The sequence below is a fragment of the Schistocerca piceifrons genome, chromosome 1, assembly GCF_021461385.2.
Source record: "Schistocerca piceifrons isolate TAMUIC-IGC-003096 chromosome 1, iqSchPice1.1, whole genome shotgun sequence".
Taxonomy (NCBI): Eukaryota; Metazoa; Arthropoda; class Insecta; order Orthoptera; family Acrididae; genus Schistocerca; species Schistocerca piceifrons.
The window spans coordinates 812,086,142-812,110,421 of NC_060138.1; the positions used below are offsets into that span (position 1 = coordinate 812,086,142).

Consider the following 24,280-nt stretch of genomic DNA (forward strand, 5'->3'; position numbering starts at 1 on the left):
TTAACAAGAGGCCCACCTTTTTGCAAGTACATAAATTATTGTTTTGTTTTATCACCCAAACATGTATCATCACAATTGTGGCATCATCAATCAGTTTTTTTCTTTTATTTTCCATTTATTTTACATTGCATGGGTTGTGACTGCCAACCAGTGAAACATACATCCAAGCCACAGCAACACAGCAAGATGCAATATTTACAAATGAGCAGGAGAAAACTTTCAGGTCAACTCCACAAAAACACATTTGGTACATAAAAACAAACTTATCACAGCTCAGGACTAGGCAGATACTACACTGATGAAACAAATTTAGACCTGTGGCTCATTTTGATTGATAGCCATAGGGCACACACAATGTAAAATGAAAGGAAAATAGAAGAAAAACCCACTGAGGGTGCCATAACTGTGGTGAAACATGTTTGGGTTGTAAAACAGAACAATAAGTTGTGTACTTGCTATGTGGTGGATCCATCTTTAATTCATTATCATTCTAAGCATTTTCAGAGTGTAAATATCTGTTTAATACATAAAGAGGTGTGCTCTACATGATGCCATTTAGTATGATACAAGTCTTTTGTACTCTTTTGTACATTGTCTGTGCTCCTAATTTTATTGCTTTGTCCCAAAAGTTTCCACTTATCTTGAACAACACATTTCAATTCAGCATCTTTTGGATTCCTATCACCCCGCTCCCCCCACCCCCGCCCAAAAAAAAAAAAAAAAAAAAAAAAAAAAATTCGCTATGGACCATACATTATATCCATTTTTCTCTATTCATTTGTCTCAAGGTATTTGTTAATAAGTTAGCATTTGATTATGAAATACCCTGTACATACATATACTTGCGTAGTACTCCACAAACCAGTGCACAGTGTAGCAAAGATTACCTCCTACCACAATTTAAGTTGCAGATCCTGTGCTGGAAAAATGACACATCTGTCTAAGACCATGCAGAAGGGGCCAGAAAAATACAGGCCGTCTTTAATAGTCAATATTAATGGAACAAAATGACATACTGTTATAATTCTTGTACAGGAGGAAGAATATTTTGTGTGTTCAACGTGACCCCCATTAAAGCTAAACAATGTCAATGCCACTAAACTGCTGACTGAACTATGGCTGTCACTGTTGCCAGTGTGATAAACACACAGGATGCCTCAATGGTTTCTCATAGCTCATTCAGTGTAGCTGGCTTCTGTTGATAACCTTCATTTTTCTCGGTCCCGCCATAGGTAGAAGCCAAGAGACTGTGGTGGGTGCTCCACAGCTTCTCTTCAATCTATCCATCATCCAGATAGATTTTCATCCAAAAGTAGGCTCTGACATCTCTGTGGTAGTGTGCTGGAGCACCATCTTGTTGTAGCTAAAATCTGCTGGAAAACACACGCCAAGATCTGTTGAGAAAACAATGGACTATGTTGCACAAAATTGCAATTATATGTCATTTTGTTTCAAAGTTATTAACTATGAAACAGTGTCTACATGTTTCTAGACCCTCTGTAATTCATTAAAATATGACTGCCAATAGCATTTTCTTCCATTGAGGACCAAAAATTCAGTAAATGTCTCATGGGTAAAGTGATTTTAAAAAGGAAGCAAGAAACAGAATGGAGATAGGAAAGTGAAGAGCATTATTTCATACTGTTCATTGTTTCATGCTGCTGTCCAGGAGAGTATAATTCTTGAACAACAAAGTGTTTTACGCAGTGCGTACTGGCTCCACACACACACTTGAAAAGTCTGTAACACTTACAAGTAATTTGTTAAACAACTTAATTTATGGTTTATGCAGGAAATACAATGAATTTTTTAATGTCAAAATTAATTTTAAATTTCTGTAATGACTATGAATTATTCTAATAGTACTCATGTTCATTTGTTTCATTAAGCTCTGAGAATTGTATATAACAAGGAATTAATTGTTATTGTTGTTTACAATATGTTTCTGTTGTTTTCAGATCATTGTGCAGTATGGGTTGCAGAAAAACTTTGGAAGATCTTCCCTTGGAAGTCATTACAGAAATTCTTGTGTGCTTACCCGATTCAGACCTTATCACATGTGTTTTGCATATTAACCCGTTATGGAAGCAAGCAGCACAGTGTCAGAGAGTGTGGTCTCATAGAAAGTACCAAGTATCTGATGAAGCAAAAGAAGCAGAAATTGTTGAAGTAGCTCAGATAATACCTCAGTTAACAACTTTGCAGTTTACTGACATACCTGATGGTTTTGAGGCAACTTATAGTGATGAAACATTACATATATCTTGCAGTTTAATTGCAAGGAAAGAATTGATAAACTGTCTTCTTACAAAGTGCCTCAATATTACTAAGTTATACCTCCCAAGCTTTTTGTTACAAAGAGAAGACTTTGCTGATATGGTAGGTAGCATGCAAAACCTAAGGTCCTTGTTTCCAGAGAGCACAATAGGTTACATTGATTCATCCCTTGTTTTGAAGCCCCTTGCTGATGGTGCACCACAGCTGGAAGAGGTTGATTTCTCTAATCAATATTATGATATTAAGGACATAACATACTTCATGGACAAAAAGGGGCCACAGTTACGCAGCCTTACTATTAATTGGTGTACAAATGATGAGATTAGTGCATTACCATTACTAAAAAACTGCCAACATTCTTTAGGAAAACTTGAAATATATGTCAATGGACAAGGGACATTTGAAACTGCTGCAATACTTAGCACCTTGAAGGACCTTTCTGCTCTTACAGACCTCCACTTTCAAGGAGTTGCTAATATTGATGCAGTAGAAATAACATGTGCTCTTCTGACATCATCATTTACACAACTGAGAAGCTTTAGTATTACATGTGCATTTTACATACAAGATGATGTCTTATTAGCATTGTGTACCTGTTGTCCTTTGCTTCAGGAAATAAAGCTGAGAGACTCACGATATATTACTGCTAGAGGCTTAGAACTGATAGAAAATTGCACAGATTTGTTGATACTGGATCTATCTGGATGTGTGCGTATCCAGGAATTGGGTACTTTAGAACAGTGCACAAAGTTAAATGCACTTTTCTTAACTGACTGCTGGAGATTACAGCCATCAGCCTTGATGGGTATCTTGCAACTCAGTGAACTAAGAACACTCCGGATTGATTCGTGTTGTACATTAGGGTTTCCATTTAGCAACCTGAAGACTTATTTACCACATCTTGAATTTCTTGGAATTAATGCATGTTATGGATCCACCTTGGAAGAGCTTGAAGAACTTCGAAATTCAGCACCTGAACTTTTTGTAAGTATACAACTGTTATACATTGATCACATTTGTAATTAATCAATAACTGAATGTCATAAATATGGAAGTCAGAAGTATAAGCTTCAAATACATCACAGACACAAAAAATTTCTACAAAAATCACCACTGAGCCAAAGTGAACAAAGGGAAACTGTTGATTGACTTTCTGGCCTTTAAGAGGAAACAAAAAATTTTGTATTTGTAATTGGTATTCCCATCTTTATTGGAGCATGTAAGTGACTACAGTCCTTTGACAACGTTTTATTCCTCCTGTCTTCCCTCTTCTTTCACTGCATCACCAGTACATGCTATTTCTGGAACTTCAGATGTTTTATCTGGTTTTTGTGCAACTGTCTAGTTAGGGTACCTTCATTCCTCAATCCATATTATGTGAGTGCTACTAACATAAATAGCCAGTAGACTCAAACTTCTTATTTGACCTTTTTGAAGAAGCAGCATACTGCAGAACAAAATCAGATCAGCTTCGAAATTTTGTGTTACTATTATTTGATCCAGTGCTTTCCTTCATCTGTTGTAATGTTAAGTTTATTTATTTATTATACAGTTTTATGAAAATCTCTCTCACTACTTGTCCATTCTCTCGGAGTAAAAGACGACTTCTATTAAACAAAGAATTCCTCAAGTATACCACTGGTTTCATTATTTTTGATTTACAGATAATTTTTTTTTAAACTTCCTGGTAGATTAAAACTGAGTGCATGCTATGCAGTAAGTTTCAAAATCAATGTAAACTCCACCAGAGTGAAAAATTCATTCTGGGAACAATCCCTTAGGCTGTAGCTAAGCCATTTCTCTGCAATATCCTTCCTTCCAGGAGTCCTAATGCCACAAAATATGCAGGAGAACTTCTGTGATGTTTGGAAAATAGGAGAGAGGTACTGGCAGAAGCAAAGCTGTGAGGATAGGTCATGAGGCATGCCTGGATAGCTCACTTGGTAATAATGTTGCCCATGAAAGCTGAGATTCTGGGTTCAGATTTCAGAATGGTAAACAGTTTTAATCTACCAGAAAAATTTCAGCACAATTCTTTTCTGTCTGTTATTGTATCAACCCAAACTTTTAGTTCTGACTACCTCTCAAAATTTCTTATTTGTTTTCCTTATGGTCACCATGTGGTTCATAGCCACCTCTTTATCACCTTTCCAAATAGCCTTCCTCAGATGATTCTTTCCCACAACCAACCCATTGACCTTGTACAAATACAAAGCTCCTGGACACTGCACTCTTCTACTCATCCAATACCTACATTTATTATTTCCAAAATACTTAGAAAGGCATCCCCTTGTTATCTGTCAGATCTTAAGTTTTTAATATGTAAGTGGATTGCTGTGTCAAGACTAAAACTTGTTCAGATTAAGGCATGAAATGAGGTCATCTTTCCTTTGTATCCTTTCCACTCCAGCCACAGTGACCTTCCAATGCTCTCATGAATTCCACAATATCCTTATCACAATATATGGGATTCTCAGGTTCCAATTGTTGTAATTATTGTTTATGTAAAACTGGTCCCGTACGCTTACCCACAACTATCTATTCCAGCTCCACCAGAGGCAAACTCTACACTAGCAGCAGTGCACCATGTAAAACAAAGTTATTTTGTTAAACAGGTGACATAAGTTCATGCACAATTTTATATGAGGGGACTCCTAAAAGTATGTCACACACGACATCAAATGCTAAGAACATAGTGCAACAAGAGTGGTACATTGTCAGAAGAGAGTACATGTTCTGGGTTTCCTGCAGAGACAGTTCTGCTGCAATATGGGTAACAGCTGCAACACAGTATAGAAGTGAAATGGTGCAACAACAGGAAACATATTCCAATGTTAAAGTACATGAGACAGTACGATCATTGTGAGCAAAATGTCTAAATTGCCACAGATCACTGTGAAATTTTGATGGACCAAATGCAATGACATATCCAACGGTAGTGAAATGGGCCAACAATCTGACCGAAGCTGCACAGATGTGGGTGATGCTGATGGGGAAGGAAGGCCGTCAACACTGACCATAGACAACGGTGTCCAGGCAGTTGAGGAATTAATTAATGACAGTTGCAGATTTTCCAACACTGAAGATGTTGACACAGCAGTTCTCAAATGGCTCTATGAACAAGGAGTGAACATCTGTCATCAAGGAATTAAATGACTGGTAGATCATTCCAACTGTTGTTTACAGGGACTTGGTGACTATGTTGCAAAACAGTGTCATGAATTTGTGTCCCTTTCAAGTGCAGTGCAGCATTCAATAAAAACTACTTGGCCTGCCATAATAAAGGGTAACTTGCTTTTTGAAGGCCCCTCATACATCACCAAATTGACAGAATGTACCAATTGACAAAAAGAACTATCCAATTTGAAGTTGTCTGGAACCCAGTTGCTGAGCAGTATGATGTAAGAGACCTGAGTGCTGCTATACCATGTGGGCCATCTGGATCACCTGATCCATAACTTGTTTCCTTAAACTTTAGAGATGGGAACTTGTTTTCCAACATATGCTTTCCTCATGCCACACTCCTGGACATGATGTCCATTAGCCTAAACTCCCCCCCCCCCCCCCCCCCCCCCCACTCCGTCCAGTTTCGTACATACAGTGTTTGTTAGAATTTTGCCAGTTACTTACGTATTTCCCTCCATACATGCAACCCTCCCCTTTGCTTCTCTCTCTCTCTCTCTCTCTCTCTCTCTCTCTCTCTCTCTCTCTCTCTCTCTGTGTGTGTGTGTGTGTGTGTGTGTGTGTGTGTGTGTGTGTTTCTCACTCCCCATTTTTTCTATTCTTTAATTGCATTGTTCTTTCCATTTTTCAGTTTCTTCTAATTCATCTTTACTTCAGATTCTGTCCATTTTAACATATTATAAATGTACTGTATCATAAAGAGATGCGTCCTGCTTTGCTAGTGGATGTGGGAATAGGGGTTGGGTGGCAATTGGAGACTTACCACTCTTTTCTATCCTCCCCCACACAATTCCTCTTTCGTCCCTCATGAAATACTATCTATTTCTCTGAAACAAGGCATGCCATGTTTATTGTCTGTTTTAGGTGTTCCTTTATATATTTTTGTAGACATTTAAAATGTTTTGTGCACAAATGTCATGGACGAGCTCCTCAGAATGTGAAGCATTTGACTCCGTATTGCATTTTGTCTCTGGGTACCCCAATACCATGAAGGTGAAGTTTCTTGTTTCCACCACTGTAAATCATACAGTCAAAGTTGCTTCTCAGATTTCTTTACTCTTTATTAAGCTGATCCAATAATTGTTCAGTGCCTCTACAATTTTTGTTTTGTTTTTGTTTTTCATAATGATCATTGTATTTTTTCTGATTATTTCTTTCATGTCTTCTTTGGAAGTAAGGATTATATAACATTTTAATTCCTAGATCACATGCTTATAGTAACTATTCCAAAAGCATTGCTTCATATCCTACTGCCTAATTTGATCTCATACCTTCATCTATTTTATCAGTCACCTGAATCACCCACATTAATCTCTTTCACTTATTTTGTCATGCTACTTAGCAGTTTCTCCTCTTCATACAACATTCAGTTTATTCTTCCAGTTTGTTTGAAAAGTGGTTTCTCATCTGCAGTTTGGATTATACAAATTTCCTGTTTTACTTCCTCAAAATTGTGTTAGTATTAGACTTTTATAAACTATGGCTTGCAACTATATTACAGTTCGGAATTAATCTTTCACTCAGCATCAGATTGTGCACTATTTTGAAATTTCATGGTAGATGAAAATTGTGTGCCAGACCAGAAAACCACCCCTTTGGGTGCAGCTAACCCATTTCTTCACAATATCCTTTCTCATAGTAGTGCTTGAGTTACAAGGTATGTAGGAGAAATTCTGTGAGGTTCGGAAGGTCACCATAACGTTTATCAAGCTTCTCTTTAGTCTCCTGAGGCGTTTTGCCTTTCATAAAGTAATGTTTAATCACCACACGAAATTCTTTCTCATCCATCACTGGACTTCCTTGATTCACATGAATGCCAAACATGAAGAAATAGACCAATATGGCTGAAACTTGGCGGGCATTCTTCCCAAAGATGCTACTAACTAAACATGACCTTGCATTCTTGCTTCCTGAGTGTGGGGTCCCGGGGATCAATTCTCGGCTGGGGGCCTGCCTCGAGATGACTGGGTGTTTGTGTTGTCCTCATCATTTTCATCATCACTCATGCAAGTGGCAAGATTGGACTGAGAAAAGACTGGCAATTTGTACGGGCACTGATAACCGTGCAGTTGAGTTCCCCACAATCCAAACATCATCATCATCTTTAAAGATGACCTTGATACGTGCCGGTGGTCCATCTCTTGGACTTCACACGGACTTTTCAAATGCCCCTCATATGTTCTAGGCTCCTGTAACAGACAAACATCAGCAATATTGGTCTTTAATTCTGTTCAGGCAATATTTTACCATTTTGATAAACAGGAGTGACCTAAAGTCTTTTGCAATCATTTGAGACTATTTGGTGAGCAAGAGATTCTCAATAAATACAAGCTACCAAAGGAACTAATTCTGTACTGTATTTTATGTAAAATATGAGGGTCATCCACAAAGTAAGTTCTGTTTCTATTTCTATCCATAGCAGCACTATGATTGCAGTTCTGAGCATGCGCAGCAGTTACTCTGACTCAAGGAGAAGACATGTATGCCATTTTCAGATTGCTACTGCTGATGTGTGCTTTGTAATGCTTCTTTATAATGTCAGCTGTAATTTGAACATGCCGCCACATGTGAAATCAGATCTGTGATTCGTTTTCTAAATGCAAAGAAAGTTAAGCCAAAGGAAATTCATCAGCAAATCTGTGATGTTTATGGACAAAATGCTGTGAGTGATTCAATAGTTAAAAGATGGGGCAGACTGCTCAATGAAGGACGTGATCAAGTGCACGATGAAGAGCGAAGTGGACACCCATCTGTTGTTACTGAAGAATTGGTCACACAATTGGAGAGAAGATTAAGTGCAACCATAAGTTTACACTTAGTGTCCTTGCTATGGAAGTTCTGCAAATCTCACAATTGCTAATTGATGAAATTGTTACTGAAAAACTGAAATTTCAAAAACTTTGCTCAAGTTGGGTACCCAAAATTCATACTGAACAACACAAAAAACAATGGATGGGCAGTGCACTTCAGTTTTTGACATGCTATAATGAAGAAGGCGATGGTTTTCTTTCTCCAATAGTCACAGAGGATGGAAGTTGGGTATCGTATGACACCCCTGAAACAAAACAGTAATCAATGGAATGGAGGCACACTTCATCCCCAATGAAGGTTAAGCCTAAGCAAATCTTGACACCTCGAAAAGTCATGTGCACCATTTTTTGGGACAGAAAAGGCATTTTGCTGATTGATTTCTTACCACAAAGCCAAACAATCAATGCACATGGTTACCGTGAGACAATTAAGAAATTGTGCTGAGCAATACAGAACAATCACCAAGGATTACTGTCAAAAGGTGTTTATTTCCACAATAATGCCCGACCTAACACGGTAAATGTGACCAAACAACTCTTACGGGAATTTCACTCTGACATGTTTGATCATCCTCCATACAGCCCAAACCTCGCTCCTAGTGACTTTCATATCTTCTTACACCTAAAATCTGTCCTCAGTGGTCAACACTTCAACGATGATGATGATGATGAACTGAAAGAACATGTTGCAACATGGTTTAATACACAGGCGGCAATATTCTATGAAGAAGTCATAAAAAAACTTGTGCCACGCTATGATAAGTGCCTACAGAAATTCAGAAGCTATGTAGAAAAGTAGTTTAACAGTTGTAGATTTTTGTACAGCAAATATTTTTTCTGTATCTGTACATGTTTGTTTTATATAACCAAACAGAACTTACTTTGTGGATAACCCTCGTATAACTGGAATTCCATCAGGGCCTGATGCCTTATTCCCTTTAAGTAGTATTGGTATCTCTCATTTATTAGTCTTTGTGGCTGTCAAGCATTGGTACTGTAGTAGCTTCATGCACAAATACATTTTAATGCAGAGTATTCCAATTTCTGTCTGCTGTCTTCAGTTTCTACACAAGATAGATCCACGAGAGATTAAATCGTTAGTTTGGACCTGTTCATTGACTTTACCTATGTCCAGAACTTCCCTGAATTATTGATAAATCTTTCACCAGGATCTGCCTGTGAAAATTATTGTAGGCTTCACTCATGGCCCTCTCAGGGATGCATGAGTTGCAATTAAATTTTCTCTACCATTTTTCCCAAAGTCCCTTCTGTAGTGGGAATGTTGTAATCTCTGCTTCTGCAACATTTTCTAAGTGATACTGTTAAGTGTGGATGATTCTTGGCTGTCTTTTATTACTTTACTTGGAACATACTTATGCAGACCGCAGTTTATAATGTATTTTAGTTTAAACCAACACTGTTCTGCATTTCACATATCTTAACTAAATGTTCTCATTTCATTCTTTAAATAAGTTAATAGTGATTATCAGTTTGAGCAAATACAAATATTCTCCAACTTCCTTGATGATGTTTTTGCCTTTTGTGACCATTGTTCCTATAACAGCATCATGGTCACTAATCCTTCTTCTGCTGGTGACACTGTTGAAAAGATATGGCTTGTTCCTAACTAGGAGGTCTAAAATGCATCTCTCTTGTGTGGATTGTCAGACTAGTTGTTTGAGACAGTTGTCCAACCATGTTTTCAGTATTATTTCATAAGACTGTCCTTACTGCTGAAGACATATGCATAGTTTTCCCAATCAATATTGGATGGGTTAAAGTTATGACCTACTACTACCCCCCATGAACCATGGACCTTGGCGTTGGTGGGGAGGCTTGTGTGCCTCAGCGATACAGATGGCCATACCATAGGTGCAACCACAATGGAGGGGTATCTCTTGCGAGGCCAGACAAATGTGTACTTCCTGAAGAGAGGCAGCAGCCTTTTCAGTAGTTGCAGTGGCAACAGTCTGGATGATTGACTGATCTGGCCTTGTAACAATAACCAAAACGGCCTTGCCGTGCTGGTACTGCGAATGGCTGAAAGCAAGGGAAACTACAGCCATAATTTTTCCCAAGGGCATGCAGCTTTACTTTATGGTTAATTGATGATGGCCTCCTCTTGGGTAAAATATTCCGGAGGTAAAGTAATCCCCCATTCGGATCTCTGGGCGGGGACTACTCAAGAGGACGTGGTTATCAGGAGAAAGAAAATTGGCGTTCTACGGATCGGAGCATGGAATGTCAGATACCTTAATCGGGCAGGTAGGTTAGAAAATTTAAAAAGGGAAATGGATAGGTTAAAGTTAGATATAGTGGGAATTAGTGAAGTTCGGTGGCGGGAGGAACAAGACTTTTGACCAGGTGAATACAGGGTTATAAATACAAAATCAAATAGGGGTAATGCGGGAGTAGGTTTAATAATGAATAAAAAAATAGGAGTGCAGGTAAGCTACTACAAACAGCATAGTGAATGCATTATTGTGGCCGAGATAGACATGAAGCCCATACCTACTACAGTAGTATAAGTTTGTATGCCAACTAGCTCTGCTGATGCTGAAGCAATTGGTGAAATATATGATGAGATAAAAGAAATTATTCAGGTAGTGAAGGGAGATGAAAATTTAATAGTCATGGGCTACTGGGATTTGAGAGCAGGAAAAGGGAGAGAAGGAAACATAGTGGGTGAATCTGGATTGGGGGCTAAGAAATAAAAGAGGAAGCCATCTGGTAGAATTTTGCACAGAGCGTTCAAGAATCATAAAAGAAGGTTGTACACATGGAAGAATCCTGGAGATACTAGAAGGTACCAGATAGATTATATAATGCTGAGACAGACATTTAAGAACCAGGTATTAAATTGTAAGACATTTCCAAGGGCAGATGTGGTCTCTGATCGCAATCTATTTGTTATGAACTGTAGATTAAAACTGAAGAAACTGCAAAAAGGTGGGAATTTAAGGAGATGGGACGTGGATAAACTGACTAAACCAGAGGTTGTATAGATTTTCAGGGAGAGCATAAGAGAACAATTATCATGAATGGGGGAAAGAAATACAGTAGAAGAAGAATGAATAGCTCTGAGGAATGAAGTAGTGAAGTCAGCAGAGGATCAAGTAGGTAAAAAGATGAGGGATAGTAGAAATCCTTGGGTAACAGAAGAAATATTGAATTTAATTGATGAAAGGAGAAAATATAAAAATGCAGTAAATGAAGCAGGCAAAAAGGAATACAAACGTCTGAGAAATGAGATCGACAGGAAATGCAAAATGGCTAAGCAGGGATGGCTAGAGGACAAATGTAAGGCTGTAGAGGCTTATCTCACTAAGGGTAAGATAGATACTGCCTACAGGAAAATTAAAGAGACCTTTAGAGAAAAGAGAACCACTTGTATGAATATCAAGAGCTCAGATGGAAATCCAGTTCTAAGCAAGGAAGGGAAAGCAGAAAGATGGAAGGAGTATATAGAGGGTATATACAAAGGCAATGTACTTGAGGACAATATTATGGAAATGTAAGAGGATATAGATGAAAATGAAATGGGAGGTACGATTCTGCGTGAAGAGTTTGACAGAGCACTGAAAGACCTGAGTCGAAACAAGGCCCCGGGAGTGGACAACATTCCATTAGACTTACTGACGGCCTTAGGAGAGCCAGTCCTGACAAAACTCTACCATCTGTTGAGCAAGATGTATGAGACAGGCGAAATACCCTCAGACTTCAAGAAGAATATAATTACAATCCCAAAGAAACCACGTGTTGACAGATGTGAAAATTATCCAACTATCAGTTTAATAAGTCACAGCTGTAAAAAACTAATGTGAATTCTGTACAGATGAATGGAAAAACTGGTAGAAGCCAACCTTGGGGAGGATCAGTTTGGATTCCGTAGAAATATTGGAACACGTGAGGAAATACTGACTCTACAACTTATCGTAGAAGAAAGATTAAGGAAAGGCAAACCGACATTTCTAGCATTTGTAGACTTAGAGAAAGCTTTTGACCATGTTGACTGGAATACTCTCTTTCAAATCCTAAAGGTGGCAGGGGTAAAATACAGGGAGCGAAAGGCTATTTACAATTTGTACAGAAACCAGATGGCAGTTATAAGAGTTGAGGGACATGAAAGGGAAGCAGTGGTTGGGAAGGGAGTGAGACAGGGTTGTAGCCTCTTCCTGATGTTATTCGATCTGTATATTGGGCAAGCAGTAAAGGAAACAGAAGAAAAATTCAGAGTAGGTATTAAAATCCATGGAGAAGAAATAAAAACTTTGAGGTTCGTTGATGAAATTATAATTCTGTCAGAGACAGCAAAGGACTTGGAAGGGCAGTTGAACGGAATGGGCAGTGTCTTGAAAGGAGTGTATAAGATGAACATCAACAAAAGCAAAGCGAGGATAATGGAATGTAATCGAATTAAGTCGAGTGATGCTGAGGAAATTAGATTAGGAAAAGAAACACTTAAAGTAGTAAAGGAGTTTTGCTATTTGGGGAGCAAAATAACTGATGATGGTCGAAGTAGAGAGCATATAAAATGTAGACTGGCAATGACGAGGAAAGCATTTCTGAAGAAGAGAAATTTGTTAATTTCGAGTATAGATCAAAGTGTTTCTGAAAGTATTTGTATGGGGTGTAGCCATGTATGGAAGTGAAAGATGGACGATAAATAGTTTGGACAGGAAGAGAATAGAAGCTTTCGAAATGTGGTGCTACAGATGAATGCTGAAGATTAGATGGGTAGATCACATAACTAATGAGGAGGTACTGAATGGAATTGGGGAGAAGAGGAGTTTGTGGCACAACTTGACAAGAAGAAGGGACCGGTTGGTAGGACACGTTCTGAGGCATCAAGGGATCACAAATTTAGCATTGGAGGGCAGCGTGGAGGATGAAAATTGTAGAGGGAGACCAAGAGATGAATACACTAAACAGATTCAGAAGGATGTAGGTTGCAGTAAGTACTGGGAGATGAAGAAGCTTGCACAGGATAGAGTAGCATGGAGAGCTACATCAAACCAGTCTCTGGACTGAAGACCACAACAACAACAACAACAACAACTACCATGGGCTTGGAGGATTTCCATATTATTGAGTTCTATCTTTCCTTGAAGACTGTACAACCGATCTCTCGAGGGGAATCTGGTCATTGATAGAAACATCTGACTGTTAGTGTAAGACCAGTGACTGTGATTATTCTTGTCAGTATTAGTTTGCAGTCAGGGTTATTTTGGACCTTACTAGAGCTAATACTACTGTTTCTCTTAGAGAGTCTAATCTATCTTTCCAATCAAAGTTCCAGATGTTGTCAAAAATTTCTCTAGTTTCTACTTCACATTTCAACTGACTCTTAGTTCCTAGTATCATGTTGGGCCAACTGCTTTCTGTGTGAGATGTGAGCTCTGCGACTCAACTGCAAATATTCCACCAGTATTTTGAGATTCTTGCTCTCTGGGGATGTTCTCCAGTCTGGTTTATCTAACTGATGTTGATTTTTCTATTTTGAATCTCAGAGTTTTGCCTAAACAGAAAGAAAGAAAGAAAGAAAGAAAGAAAGAACCCTTGTGCATTCCACAAATACTTTGGCAAACAAGTGGCCATTCCGGTATGTAGTGCACACCTGATCTACACAAGGTGACTTTAAAAGTTTCCACTGAGTAGTGTAGGTCAAGGAATCTACAGCCAAACATATCACATAACCAGCAAAGGCGCTGGTTCACAGCCTTCACTCAGCTTCAGACCAGAGGATTCTGATTTATCCTTGGAATGATGCCGAAAATTGATAGTTGTGCAGAGACTTCACGAGTGAGGCCAGTGGTCTTCATCACTTTTCACAGTCTCTGGGAAGAACTGGGAGTGGTCTCTGAACCTAGGCAACAGATGTATTTGGTGCCAATGTGAATGATGGTCTGCAACTGACTGCTGCTTGTGCTCTCAATTGCATCCAAGATGACCTCTTCAAGTTTGTGGACAGTTTCCCCTGTGATTCACAGCATGTGCATATTTGTTTTGTTTTTCTCCTGTGATGTTATTTTCCTAAGAGGGGCCATCATGCGTCTTCCTAACATTTGAACTGCCTACCACAAACAGTCTCTTCTTTCAGCTCTGTGGGTGCCCTGACCACAATAGAGGAAACACTGCTGCATGAGCAGGAGAGGCCAGGCTTGCTGGGTCTGTCTCACTGTCAACAGGAAGCAATTCCTCAAACCTACTTATAAGAGGTGTTAGCCACAAACAACTTTCCTTGCAAAATGGCTCCAGATATGTCCTCCCAGCCATCAGGCTTCAAGGTGCCTTCACATTGGGATACCGTCTTGTCTCTCTATCACCAGTGCAATTTTCAGCAACCATATGAAACCAGTCGACAACAGTGAATAAAGCTTCTAGGTTTTCTGAAAAAGCAGCCAACTCCTTCTTTATGGTTTCACAATAGCCACAATCTCTAGCCATACCTACAAATGAATTTGTTTCTTTCAAGGACTAAAAGAAGTAAATGTATTATGTGCAAGACTAGATTGTACTTACTTAAACACTAATCAAGGAACAATGCACAAATCTGAGCTGCTATTGCTGTGAGAGTTGTGCTAATGCTGAAGTCTCAGGACCATAGCCACTACTCAAAACCTAGGGCCTAAATAATCTGACTCTCCCCCTCTCCTTTCCAACCTTCTGCTAACAATTCCTGTTTTGTCTCTGAAGAATGAAAACACAAGTTCAGACAGCTAGGATTAATGTTTTCTATTGCATGTGTTTCTATCAGCAGAACTAGGAATTTTGTTACCCGAAGACAAGTACCGGCCAGTCATTTGGTCTTCTTCTACATTTAATAGTGTTCACAACTACATTTTCCATTTATTAAAGTTACCAGTACTTAAATATAATGAAATAAAAATACTCACACAAGATTAAAACAAATTGATAAACAGCACTTGAAAATGAAATAACCAGTAAATTTGGTCACAAGCAACTACAAACTTAGCAGCAATATGTTACACATTTATACCTTTGACTTGGAATAGAGCACTTTTTACAGGATATAAGAACTGTAATTCTGAAACTTCCTTGCCAACAATTGTTTGCCACACCTGAACTCAAATCCAAAACCTTGTGTTTGACAGGCAATGCTCTTATTGCCTGAATTATCCAGATGTCACAATCCACTGTCACAGCGTTACTTTTAACCACACCTTCCGAACCTCACAGAATTTCTCCTACATACCTTGTAACTCAAGCACTACTATGAGAAAGGATATTGTGAAGAAATGGGTTAGCTGCACCCAAAGGGGTGGTTTTCTGGTCTGGCACACAATTTTCATCTACCACGAAATTTCAAAATAGTGCACAATCTGATGCTGAGTGAAAGATTAATTCCGAACTGTAATATAGTTGCAAGCCATAGTTTATAAAAGTCTAATACTAACACAATTTTGAGGAAGTAAAACAGGAAATTTGTATAATCCAAACTGCAGATGAGAAACCACTTTTCAAACAAACTGAAAGAATAAACTGAATGCTGTATGAAGAGGAGAAACTGCTAAGTAGCATGACAAAATAAGTGAAAGAGATTAATGTGGGTGATTCAGGTGACTGATAAAATAGATGAAGGTATGAGATCAAATTAGGCAGTAGGATATGAAGCAATGCTTTTGGAATAGTTACTATAAGCATGTGATCTAGGAATTAAAATGTTATATAATCCTTACTTCCAAAGAAGACATGAAAGAAATAATCAGAAAAAATACAATGATCATTATGAAAAACAAAAACAAAACAAAAATTGTAGAGGCACTGAACAATTATTGGATCAGCTTAATAAAGAGGAAAGAAATCTGAGAAGCAACTTTGACTGTATGATTTACAGTGGTGGAAACAAGAAACTTCACCTTCATGGTATTGGGGTACCCAGAGACAAAATGCAATACGGAGTCAAATGCTTCACATTCTGAGGAGCTCGTCCATGACATTTGTGCACAAAACATTTTAAATGTCTACAAAAATATATAAAGGAACACTTAAAACAGACAATAAACATGGCATGCCTTGTTTCAGAGAAATAGATAGTATTTCATGAGGGACGAAAGAGGAATTGTGTGGGGGAGGATAGAAAAGAGTGGTAAGTCTCCAATTGCCACCCAACCCCTATTCCCACATCCACTAGCAAAGCAGGACGCATCTCTTTATGATACAGTACATTTATAATATGTTAAAATGGACAGAATCTGAAGTAAAGATGAATTAGAAGAAACTGAAAAATGGAAAGAACAATGCAATTAAAGAATAGAAAAAATGGGGAGTGAGAAACACACACACACACACACACACACACACACACACACACAGAGAGAGAGAGAGAGAGAGAGAGAGAGAGAGAGAGAGAGAGAGAGAGAGAGAAGCAAAGGGGAGGGTTGCATGTATGGAGGGAAATACGTAAGTAACTGGCAAAATTCTAACAAACACTGTATGTACGAAACTGGACGGAGTGGGGGGGGGGGGGGGGGGGGAGGGGGGGGGAGTTTAGGCTAATGGACATCATGTCCAGGAGTGTGGCATGAGGAAAGCATATGTTGGAAAACAAGTTCCCATCTCTAAAGTTTGAGGAAACAAGTTATGGATCAGGTGATCCAGATGGCCCACATGGTATAGCAGCACTCAGGTCTCTTACATCATACTGCTCAGCAACTGGGTTCCAGACAACTTCAAATTGGATAGTTCTTTTTGTCAATTGGTACATTCTGTCAATTTGGTGATGTATGAGGGGCCTTCAAAAAGCAAGTTACCCTTTATTATGGCAGGCCAAGTAGTTTTTATTGAATGCTGCACTGCACTTGAAAGGGACACAAATTCATGACACTGTTTTGCAACATAGTCACCAAGTCCCTGTAAACAACAGTTGGAATGATCTACCAGTCATTTAATTCCTTGATGACAGATGTTCACTCCTTGTTCATAGAGCCATTTGAGAACTGCTGTGTCAACATCTTCAGTGTTGGAAAATCTGCATCTGTCATTAATTAATTCCTCAACTGCCTGGACACCGTTGTCTATGGTCAGTGTTGATGGCCTTCCTTCCCCATCAGCATCACCCACATCTGTGCAGCTTCGGTCAGATTGTTGGCCCATTTCACTACCGTTGGATATGTCATTGCATTTGGTCCATCAAAATTTCACAGTGATCTGTGGGCAATTTAGACATTTTGCTCACAATGATCGTACTGTCTCATGTACTTTAACATTGGAATATGTTTTCTGTTGTTGCACCATTTCACTTCTATACTGTGTTGCAGCTGTTACCCATATTGCAGCAGAACTGTCTCTGCAGGAAACCCAGAACATGTACTCTCTTCTGACAATGTACCACTCTTGTTGCACTATGGTCTTAGCATTTGATGTCGTGTGTGACATACTTTTAGGAGTCCCCTCATATAAAATTGTGCATGAACTTATGTCACCTGTTTAACAAAATAACTTTGTTTTACATGGTGCACTGCTGCTAGTGTAGTTTGCCTCTGGTGGAGCTGGAATAGATAGTTGTGGGGAAGTGTATGGGACCAGTTTTACATAAACAATAATTACAACAATAGGAACCTGAGAATCCCATATATTGTGATAAGGATATTGTGGAATTCATGAGAGCGTTGGAAGGTCACTGTGGCTGGAGTGGAAAGGATATAAAGGAAAGATGACCTCATTTCATGCCTTAATCTGAACAAGTTTTAGCCTAGCAAGGATTTGTTGGAATGGTTCTGGGAAAATACGATGCATCTGTGACCAGTTCCAATTGTTTTTGTGTTTGGAATCCTTATCAAGTAGGAATGACAACAGACATTGAAGGAATTTAGAGATGCACACTGCTAGAATTGTAGCAGGTTGGTTTAGTCCATACAAAAATATAATAGAAGTTCTCAGGGAACTTAAGTAGGAATCCTTAGAAGAATGATGATGTAGTTTTCACAAAATCCAGTTGGACCAATTTAAAGAACCTGTATTTAAAGGAGACTCTGATTTTTCATTTATCTCACATTGGGATAATGAACATATATAAGAGGGATGAATGCACATGCAGAGGCACATAGACAACAACAATAATGGTATGATGTACCCTCGGCCAAGCGCTGTACAGTGACTTGTAGATTATATATGTAGATTCAGATTTAGTTGTAGCCATTTTAAGGAACAGGGAGATGAAAATGAAGGAAAATGTTCAGAGGAAGTATGAGGTAAAAGTTAGGTTGTTGGTAAGCACTGTACACACTTCAGTTAAGTGATTACAGAAGGGACAGAGCAAGAAGTAAAGAGGTACAAAAGGAGAAAGAAAGAAGAAGAGTGGAAAAAAGAGGTAAATGAACATGAAATTCAGACATATTTGTCTGAGTGACTACAAGACTGCAACAGCTCTTTTCATTCACACTTCGACTACTGTGTATGAGACTTGGTGACTTGCCAAGAGTGCTGAATTGTCATGCCTCTCTCGGTGCACTGCATTATAAATACCTCTGATACATCTGCCATTTCTCAGCTCTTTAGTTGCTTTTAGCTCTGGACAGGCATGGGAATTATAGAAATGTTTATTTACAACTAGTGAACACAGCAATTCTCTGCAGTTGCTAAGTATGTATGGAAATTGGATAGACTTTAGAGGCTTGTATCAATATTTAGATAAGGCTAAATCCCTAATTTTTGTCATGGTGTGATTTAGCATAAAAAGTTGTCTGTGTATATTACAGCAAATGACCAGATGTTTGCTAGAACTTTTAAAAATGCCTAGCAAAGTTGGCACATTTGCACCCTCGCACACGATGCGGAGGTGAGTGGCCTCTCTTTAAAATCCCCTAAGAATTCAACCACTGAAGATACTGAACTGAAATTTGGTATTTAGCCACCAAAGGCCGTATAGAACCTCCACGCCAAATTTCATTAGATTTGAAGATGGTCGAGTGGGGACCCCTGATCCCCTTGACGTGGAATGACCCTGTTCTTAAACACTCCATTGTATGTTGTGTTAAGCCCCAACATGTGTAAGTTAATAAAACTTTTATGGTATAGGTGTATTAAATCAATGTCATTACTCAGCATTTAGCAGATCATATCCACTCTCCTCAAAAAGAATGTAACAAATAACTCCTAAGTATTGAATTATTGTCTTTTACACATTATTAATTAAAATGGATAATGTAACTGTATCAAAATAAAATCTTAAATTTGAAATAGTGACAAAGGAGCTCTAAGGCAAAAGAATATATGCTCAACATACTTCAGTGGTAGACAAAAAACTGATGCAGAAGAATGGAGTTTGAATGCACCTGTTGCTATTGTTGTTGCTGTTAGTATTTCACCAGGTTCTATTGGTCTCTGTGACATTTTCCATATGCCCTCAGATTATATAGTCCCCTTCATCATCACCACCACCACCACCACCACCACCACCACCACCACCACCACCATCATCCTTCTTCTTCTTCCATCTTGCCCTTCTGTTTTGTCTTCCGAAGTCGTCTATTCTGATGTTAGTTTTCTCAATCTGCTATCTGATCTTAATGTAGTAAAACTGTAGTTCCAACAAACCTGCTGACTGAAATTTGTCCCCACTATTTAGTGTCAGTTCTTCAAGTGCTATTTTTACACCTCACCAGCTAAAACAATGAATTACAGGAGCTCTGGAAATTTTAGATTTATCTGTTAGTACTGATGGTGAATGATGACCTCTCATAAAAAGTGATTTGTTGTGACTGCTGTATTGAGAGTATTTACAGCACTAATGGGTGCTAACACAAACAACTTCATAGAAAAGGATGAGAAGATGAGGTGTCCCCAAAACCCCACAGTGGGTACAGTAGTACACAGAGTCTGGGTAGTAAATGACAGCTGTGACGTGCTATGGAAGAGGAAGATGGTGATCCACAGATATTTCATCTGTGCCCACTACCTGTTGTAACTGTTATTAAAATGGAGCATTGATTCATTTCACTGAATGGTAAGCCTAATGACAATGTAATGTTCCATTAGCAAGGTGCAATATTATTTCTTTAATAACTTAAATATTTATATCTCTTGGTTTTATTTTGCAAATGATACAGTGTATCATATAGTTTCTTGCTTTCATATGTGCAATAGCTTTATCTTGGAATTCTGCTAGAGAACTGAATTCTCATCACTATTTGTTTCAGATTTCACTTGGTGAAGATTAGAAAGCAAGCAGATTAATATGAGCACTTCAGGTACACTGGAAGAACAACAACTTGGAAATAATATTTTCAAAACTCTTAATGGCTTTCTTCTACTTGTCATCAGAGTTTTCCACCAAGAAAAAACTTCAGCACCCAAAATATGATTAATTTTATATTAGTAGAGTTCCAACATTGCATTGACGGAAGGTCCTTTATTTAATGTTGCTATTTCTATAGTTTTCTGTCTTAGTTGTGTTTATTTCTGAGGTAACTTTCACTATTTTCATTATGCCTAATGACCATTAACTCAAGTATGCGTGAAACTAAGGCAGAAAATTAAAGAAATATTAATGTTGTATTAATTCAATGTGCACAACTTAATACTGAATACTCTTGTGTGCATTGCCATATGTATGCGAATTCTACTTACAAGGGAACCTCCCCATCGCACCCCCCTCAGATTTAGTTATAAGTTGGCACAGTGGATAGGCCTTGAAAAACTGAACACAGATCAATCGAGAAAACAAGAAGAAGTTGTGTGGAACTACGAAAAAAAAATAAGCAAAATATACTAACTGAGTAGTCCATGCGCAAGATAGGCAACATCAAGGACACTGTGAGCTCAGGAGCGCCGTGGTCCCGTGGTTAGCATGAGCAGCTGCGGAATGAGAGGTCCTTGGTTCAAGTCTTCCCTCGAGTGAGAATTTACTTTCTTTATTTTCGCAAAGTTATGATCTGTACGTTCATTCATTGACGTCTCTGTTCACTGTAATAAGTTTAGTGTGTGTTTTGCGACCACACCACAACACCGTGTGATTAGTAAACGAAAGGACGTGCCTCTCCAATGGGAACCGAAAACATTTGATCGCAAGGTCATAGGTCAACCGATTCCTCCACAGGAAAACACGTCTGATATATTCTATACGACACTGGTGATGGCATGTGCGTCACATGACAGGAATATGTTGTTGACCCACCTAACTTGTACACTTGGCGAATGGGTAGAAAGATTCTTCTACCTTGTCCAATTTAGGTTTTCTTGTGGATGTGATAATCACTCCCAAAAATGTGATCGCATCGGACGGACAGATAATAATTGTCTGAAAATAAAAAATTAAACTTTTCACTCGCGGGAAGACTTGAACCAAGGACCTCTCGTTCCGCAGCTGCTCACGCTAACCACAGGACCACGGTGCTCCTAAGCTCACAGTGTCCTTAATGTTGCCTATCTTGAGCATGAACTACTCAGTTTGTATATTTTGCTTTTTTTTTTTTTTTTTTTTTCATAGTTCCACAAAACTTCTTCCTGTTTTCTCGATTGATCTGTGTTCAGTTTTTCAAGGCCTATCCACTGTCTCAACTTATAACTAAATCTGACGGGGGTGCAATGGGGAGGTTCCCTTGTTAGCAAGAATTAAAGTCCTTCATTCTTGCACTTGATGTACTTCTGCTTGCCAGGTGAGGTGCTTAAGCATCTGGAAACATCTCTTTGTGTGAGCTTATTTTAGAATGTAAACAGAATGTTTTATGATAAATAAATATTTTGGACTGTGATACATCTGAAATACATTTAAAAATGTGTTACTGAATAAGTAATAAACAGTTTATCAGGGTGCCATACCCTGTCAGAACTCTCAACAGATTATTATTATTATTATTATTATTATTATTAATTATTATTGTTATTATTCACATGTGGGCCCAATAGCACCACACAAGGTACAATCAGTCAATGTCACTTTTGATGGTTGGCTTTCCTTTGTGTCCAAATTTGTTTCATTCTTTCAGAATTAAGTCTCTTTCTTTCATCAGACCACAGGCTTCCAATCCATTTTCTAATTTCACTGTGACCAACTTTTCAATCAAATATCTTTTGTCGGAATGTTTTTCTATCTGTAACATCTGCCTTTATTGTACTGGCTATTTTAAGATCCTCCTTAATCACAGTGATCCACTTAACTGGCTCAGTTTTGGCCGTACTTCTGTTTTCATGGAATTCTACTATTTGTTTGTCAACCTAGTGCATGCCAGTCTTTTAATGTGCGCATTAAAGTTAAGTCTTCATTTTCTTATGTCACCATGTATGTCTGTGTATTCTTCTATTTCCTTATTGCTTCTCAGCCTATAGGTTTTTCCATCGGTAATTTTGGGGCTTAATATTTCCCTAATAATCTTTCTTTCTTTATTTTGAATTTCTTCAATATCCCTCTTTTTTATTTAAAATTAAAGTTTCTGCTTCATAAAGATATTCTGGTTTGACTACTGTGCTGTAATGCCTAAGTTTACTGAATTTAGAAAGTGATTTTTTTATTCAAAATCTTAAACATGGCTGTGAAACAACAACTGTGTAAATCTGAAAAGGTTGAAAAATCAACCGACCAGTTGCAAAGAAAGGTTTATTAGCTCTTGACCTAGGATTCAATATTTGTAGAAATATCTTCTTCAGAAGTAGTGGGCCATGTTACATTAAATGATGACAAGAGCTACTCGGCTTCATCTAATCTAATGTACCATTATGTAATGTAACGAGGCCCACTACTTCTGAAGAATATATTTTTACAAATATCGCAACCTATGTCAAGGGCTAATAAACCTTCATTTGCAACTGGTTGGCTGATTTTTCAGCCTCTTCTGATTATTTTGTATTAATCTGAATGCAGTTGCCATTTTTCTCTCAGCAAACTTCATTTGCAGTTCTTTCCAGGTCATTTTCACATATGATTTCCCCCAAGTATTTAACTTGAAAAACCCTTTTATTTTTCCATATTTCATGTTCAAAAACTTTGAAGCTTGTTTATTGCAGCTCATATATTCTGTTTTTTCAAATGATATTTGTATTCCTACTTTTTCCACAAATTCTTTATGAATTTCAATTTGTTTTTGAGCTGTGGTAATATCCCTAGATAGAACTGCCATATCATCTGCAAAGGCAAGGCAATCTACTCTAATATTACTTCTACCTCAATTGATTGATTGATCTATATTTTGACTCAACTTTTGCCCTCACCATTCTGTGATTACCTTTTCCAAAACACAGTTAAACAGTAATGAGGGAGAGTCTATCTCCCTATCTAACACCAGTCTTTATATCAAATGGTTCCGAAGTTTCTCCCATAAATTTAACTTTAGAGCTAGTGGTGGTTAACATTTCCTTAATCAGTATTAGAATTTTACTATCCCGTGTTCCTTTAAAATTTGGGACACAGATTCATAATCAACTGAGTCATAGGCCTTTTTACAACCACAAATATACATATAATATTGTTAAAAGAAATCCTTTGTTGCCTAAGGATTAGTTTTAAATTCAGAATTTGTTCCAGGTTGGTCTGAAGCCTGCTTTGTAATAATACCAGGTGCAGAAAGCTGGCTATAACCCAAATTTGACAGCAGTAGATTTTTGGACTAAAACTAAGATTGTATCAAAAGGATAGACTAATAGAAAATGGAGGGTGTATATTTGTTGCAGTAGACAAGAAACTCAAATACATCAATTATTTAGAAATTGAAACTGTTTGAGCAAAAATAAGTATCAAGGATGGATACAAACTTATAATTGGGTCATACTATCAAACACTATACAAACAACCAAATGTTACCAAAAACTCACTAGTACTTATGTTCACCAGTCATACTGTCATAACTGGAGGAGACTTTTAATCATTCAACAATCAGCTGGAATAATTAAGTATGCGGTGGACATAACAAGACATCTTCTGGTACAGTACTAAATGCTTTCCCCGAAAACTACTTAGAACAAATAGTTTAGAAGCCCACTCATGACAGAAATATATTTGTTCTCATAAAAAAGATAAACTTGATTTAAGGAGATTGTACAATGATATCGGTAAC

The 24,280-nt window shown here is 38.0% G+C and overlaps 1 protein-coding gene across 4 annotated transcripts in view; it reads left to right on the forward strand.

Moving 5' to 3' along the window:
- The window catches only part of LOC124793474 (F-box/LRR-repeat protein 2-like), a 58,694-nt gene extending 37,763 nt beyond the window's left edge, over positions 1-20,931 (forward strand). For all 4 annotated transcript variants that reach the window (XM_047258023.1, XM_047258024.1, XM_047258022.1 and 1 more), the window contains 2 exons: positions 1,959-3,261; positions 20,432-20,931. In XM_047258023.1, coding sequence (XP_047113979.1) covers positions 1,972-3,261; positions 20,432-20,452 — 1,311 coding nt within the window. In that variant the 5' untranslated portion in view covers positions 1,959-1,971 and the 3' untranslated portion in view covers positions 20,453-20,931. The remainder of the gene's footprint in view (positions 1-1,958; positions 3,262-20,431) is intronic.
- The last annotated feature ends 3,349 nt before the right edge of the window (positions 20,932-24,280 follow it).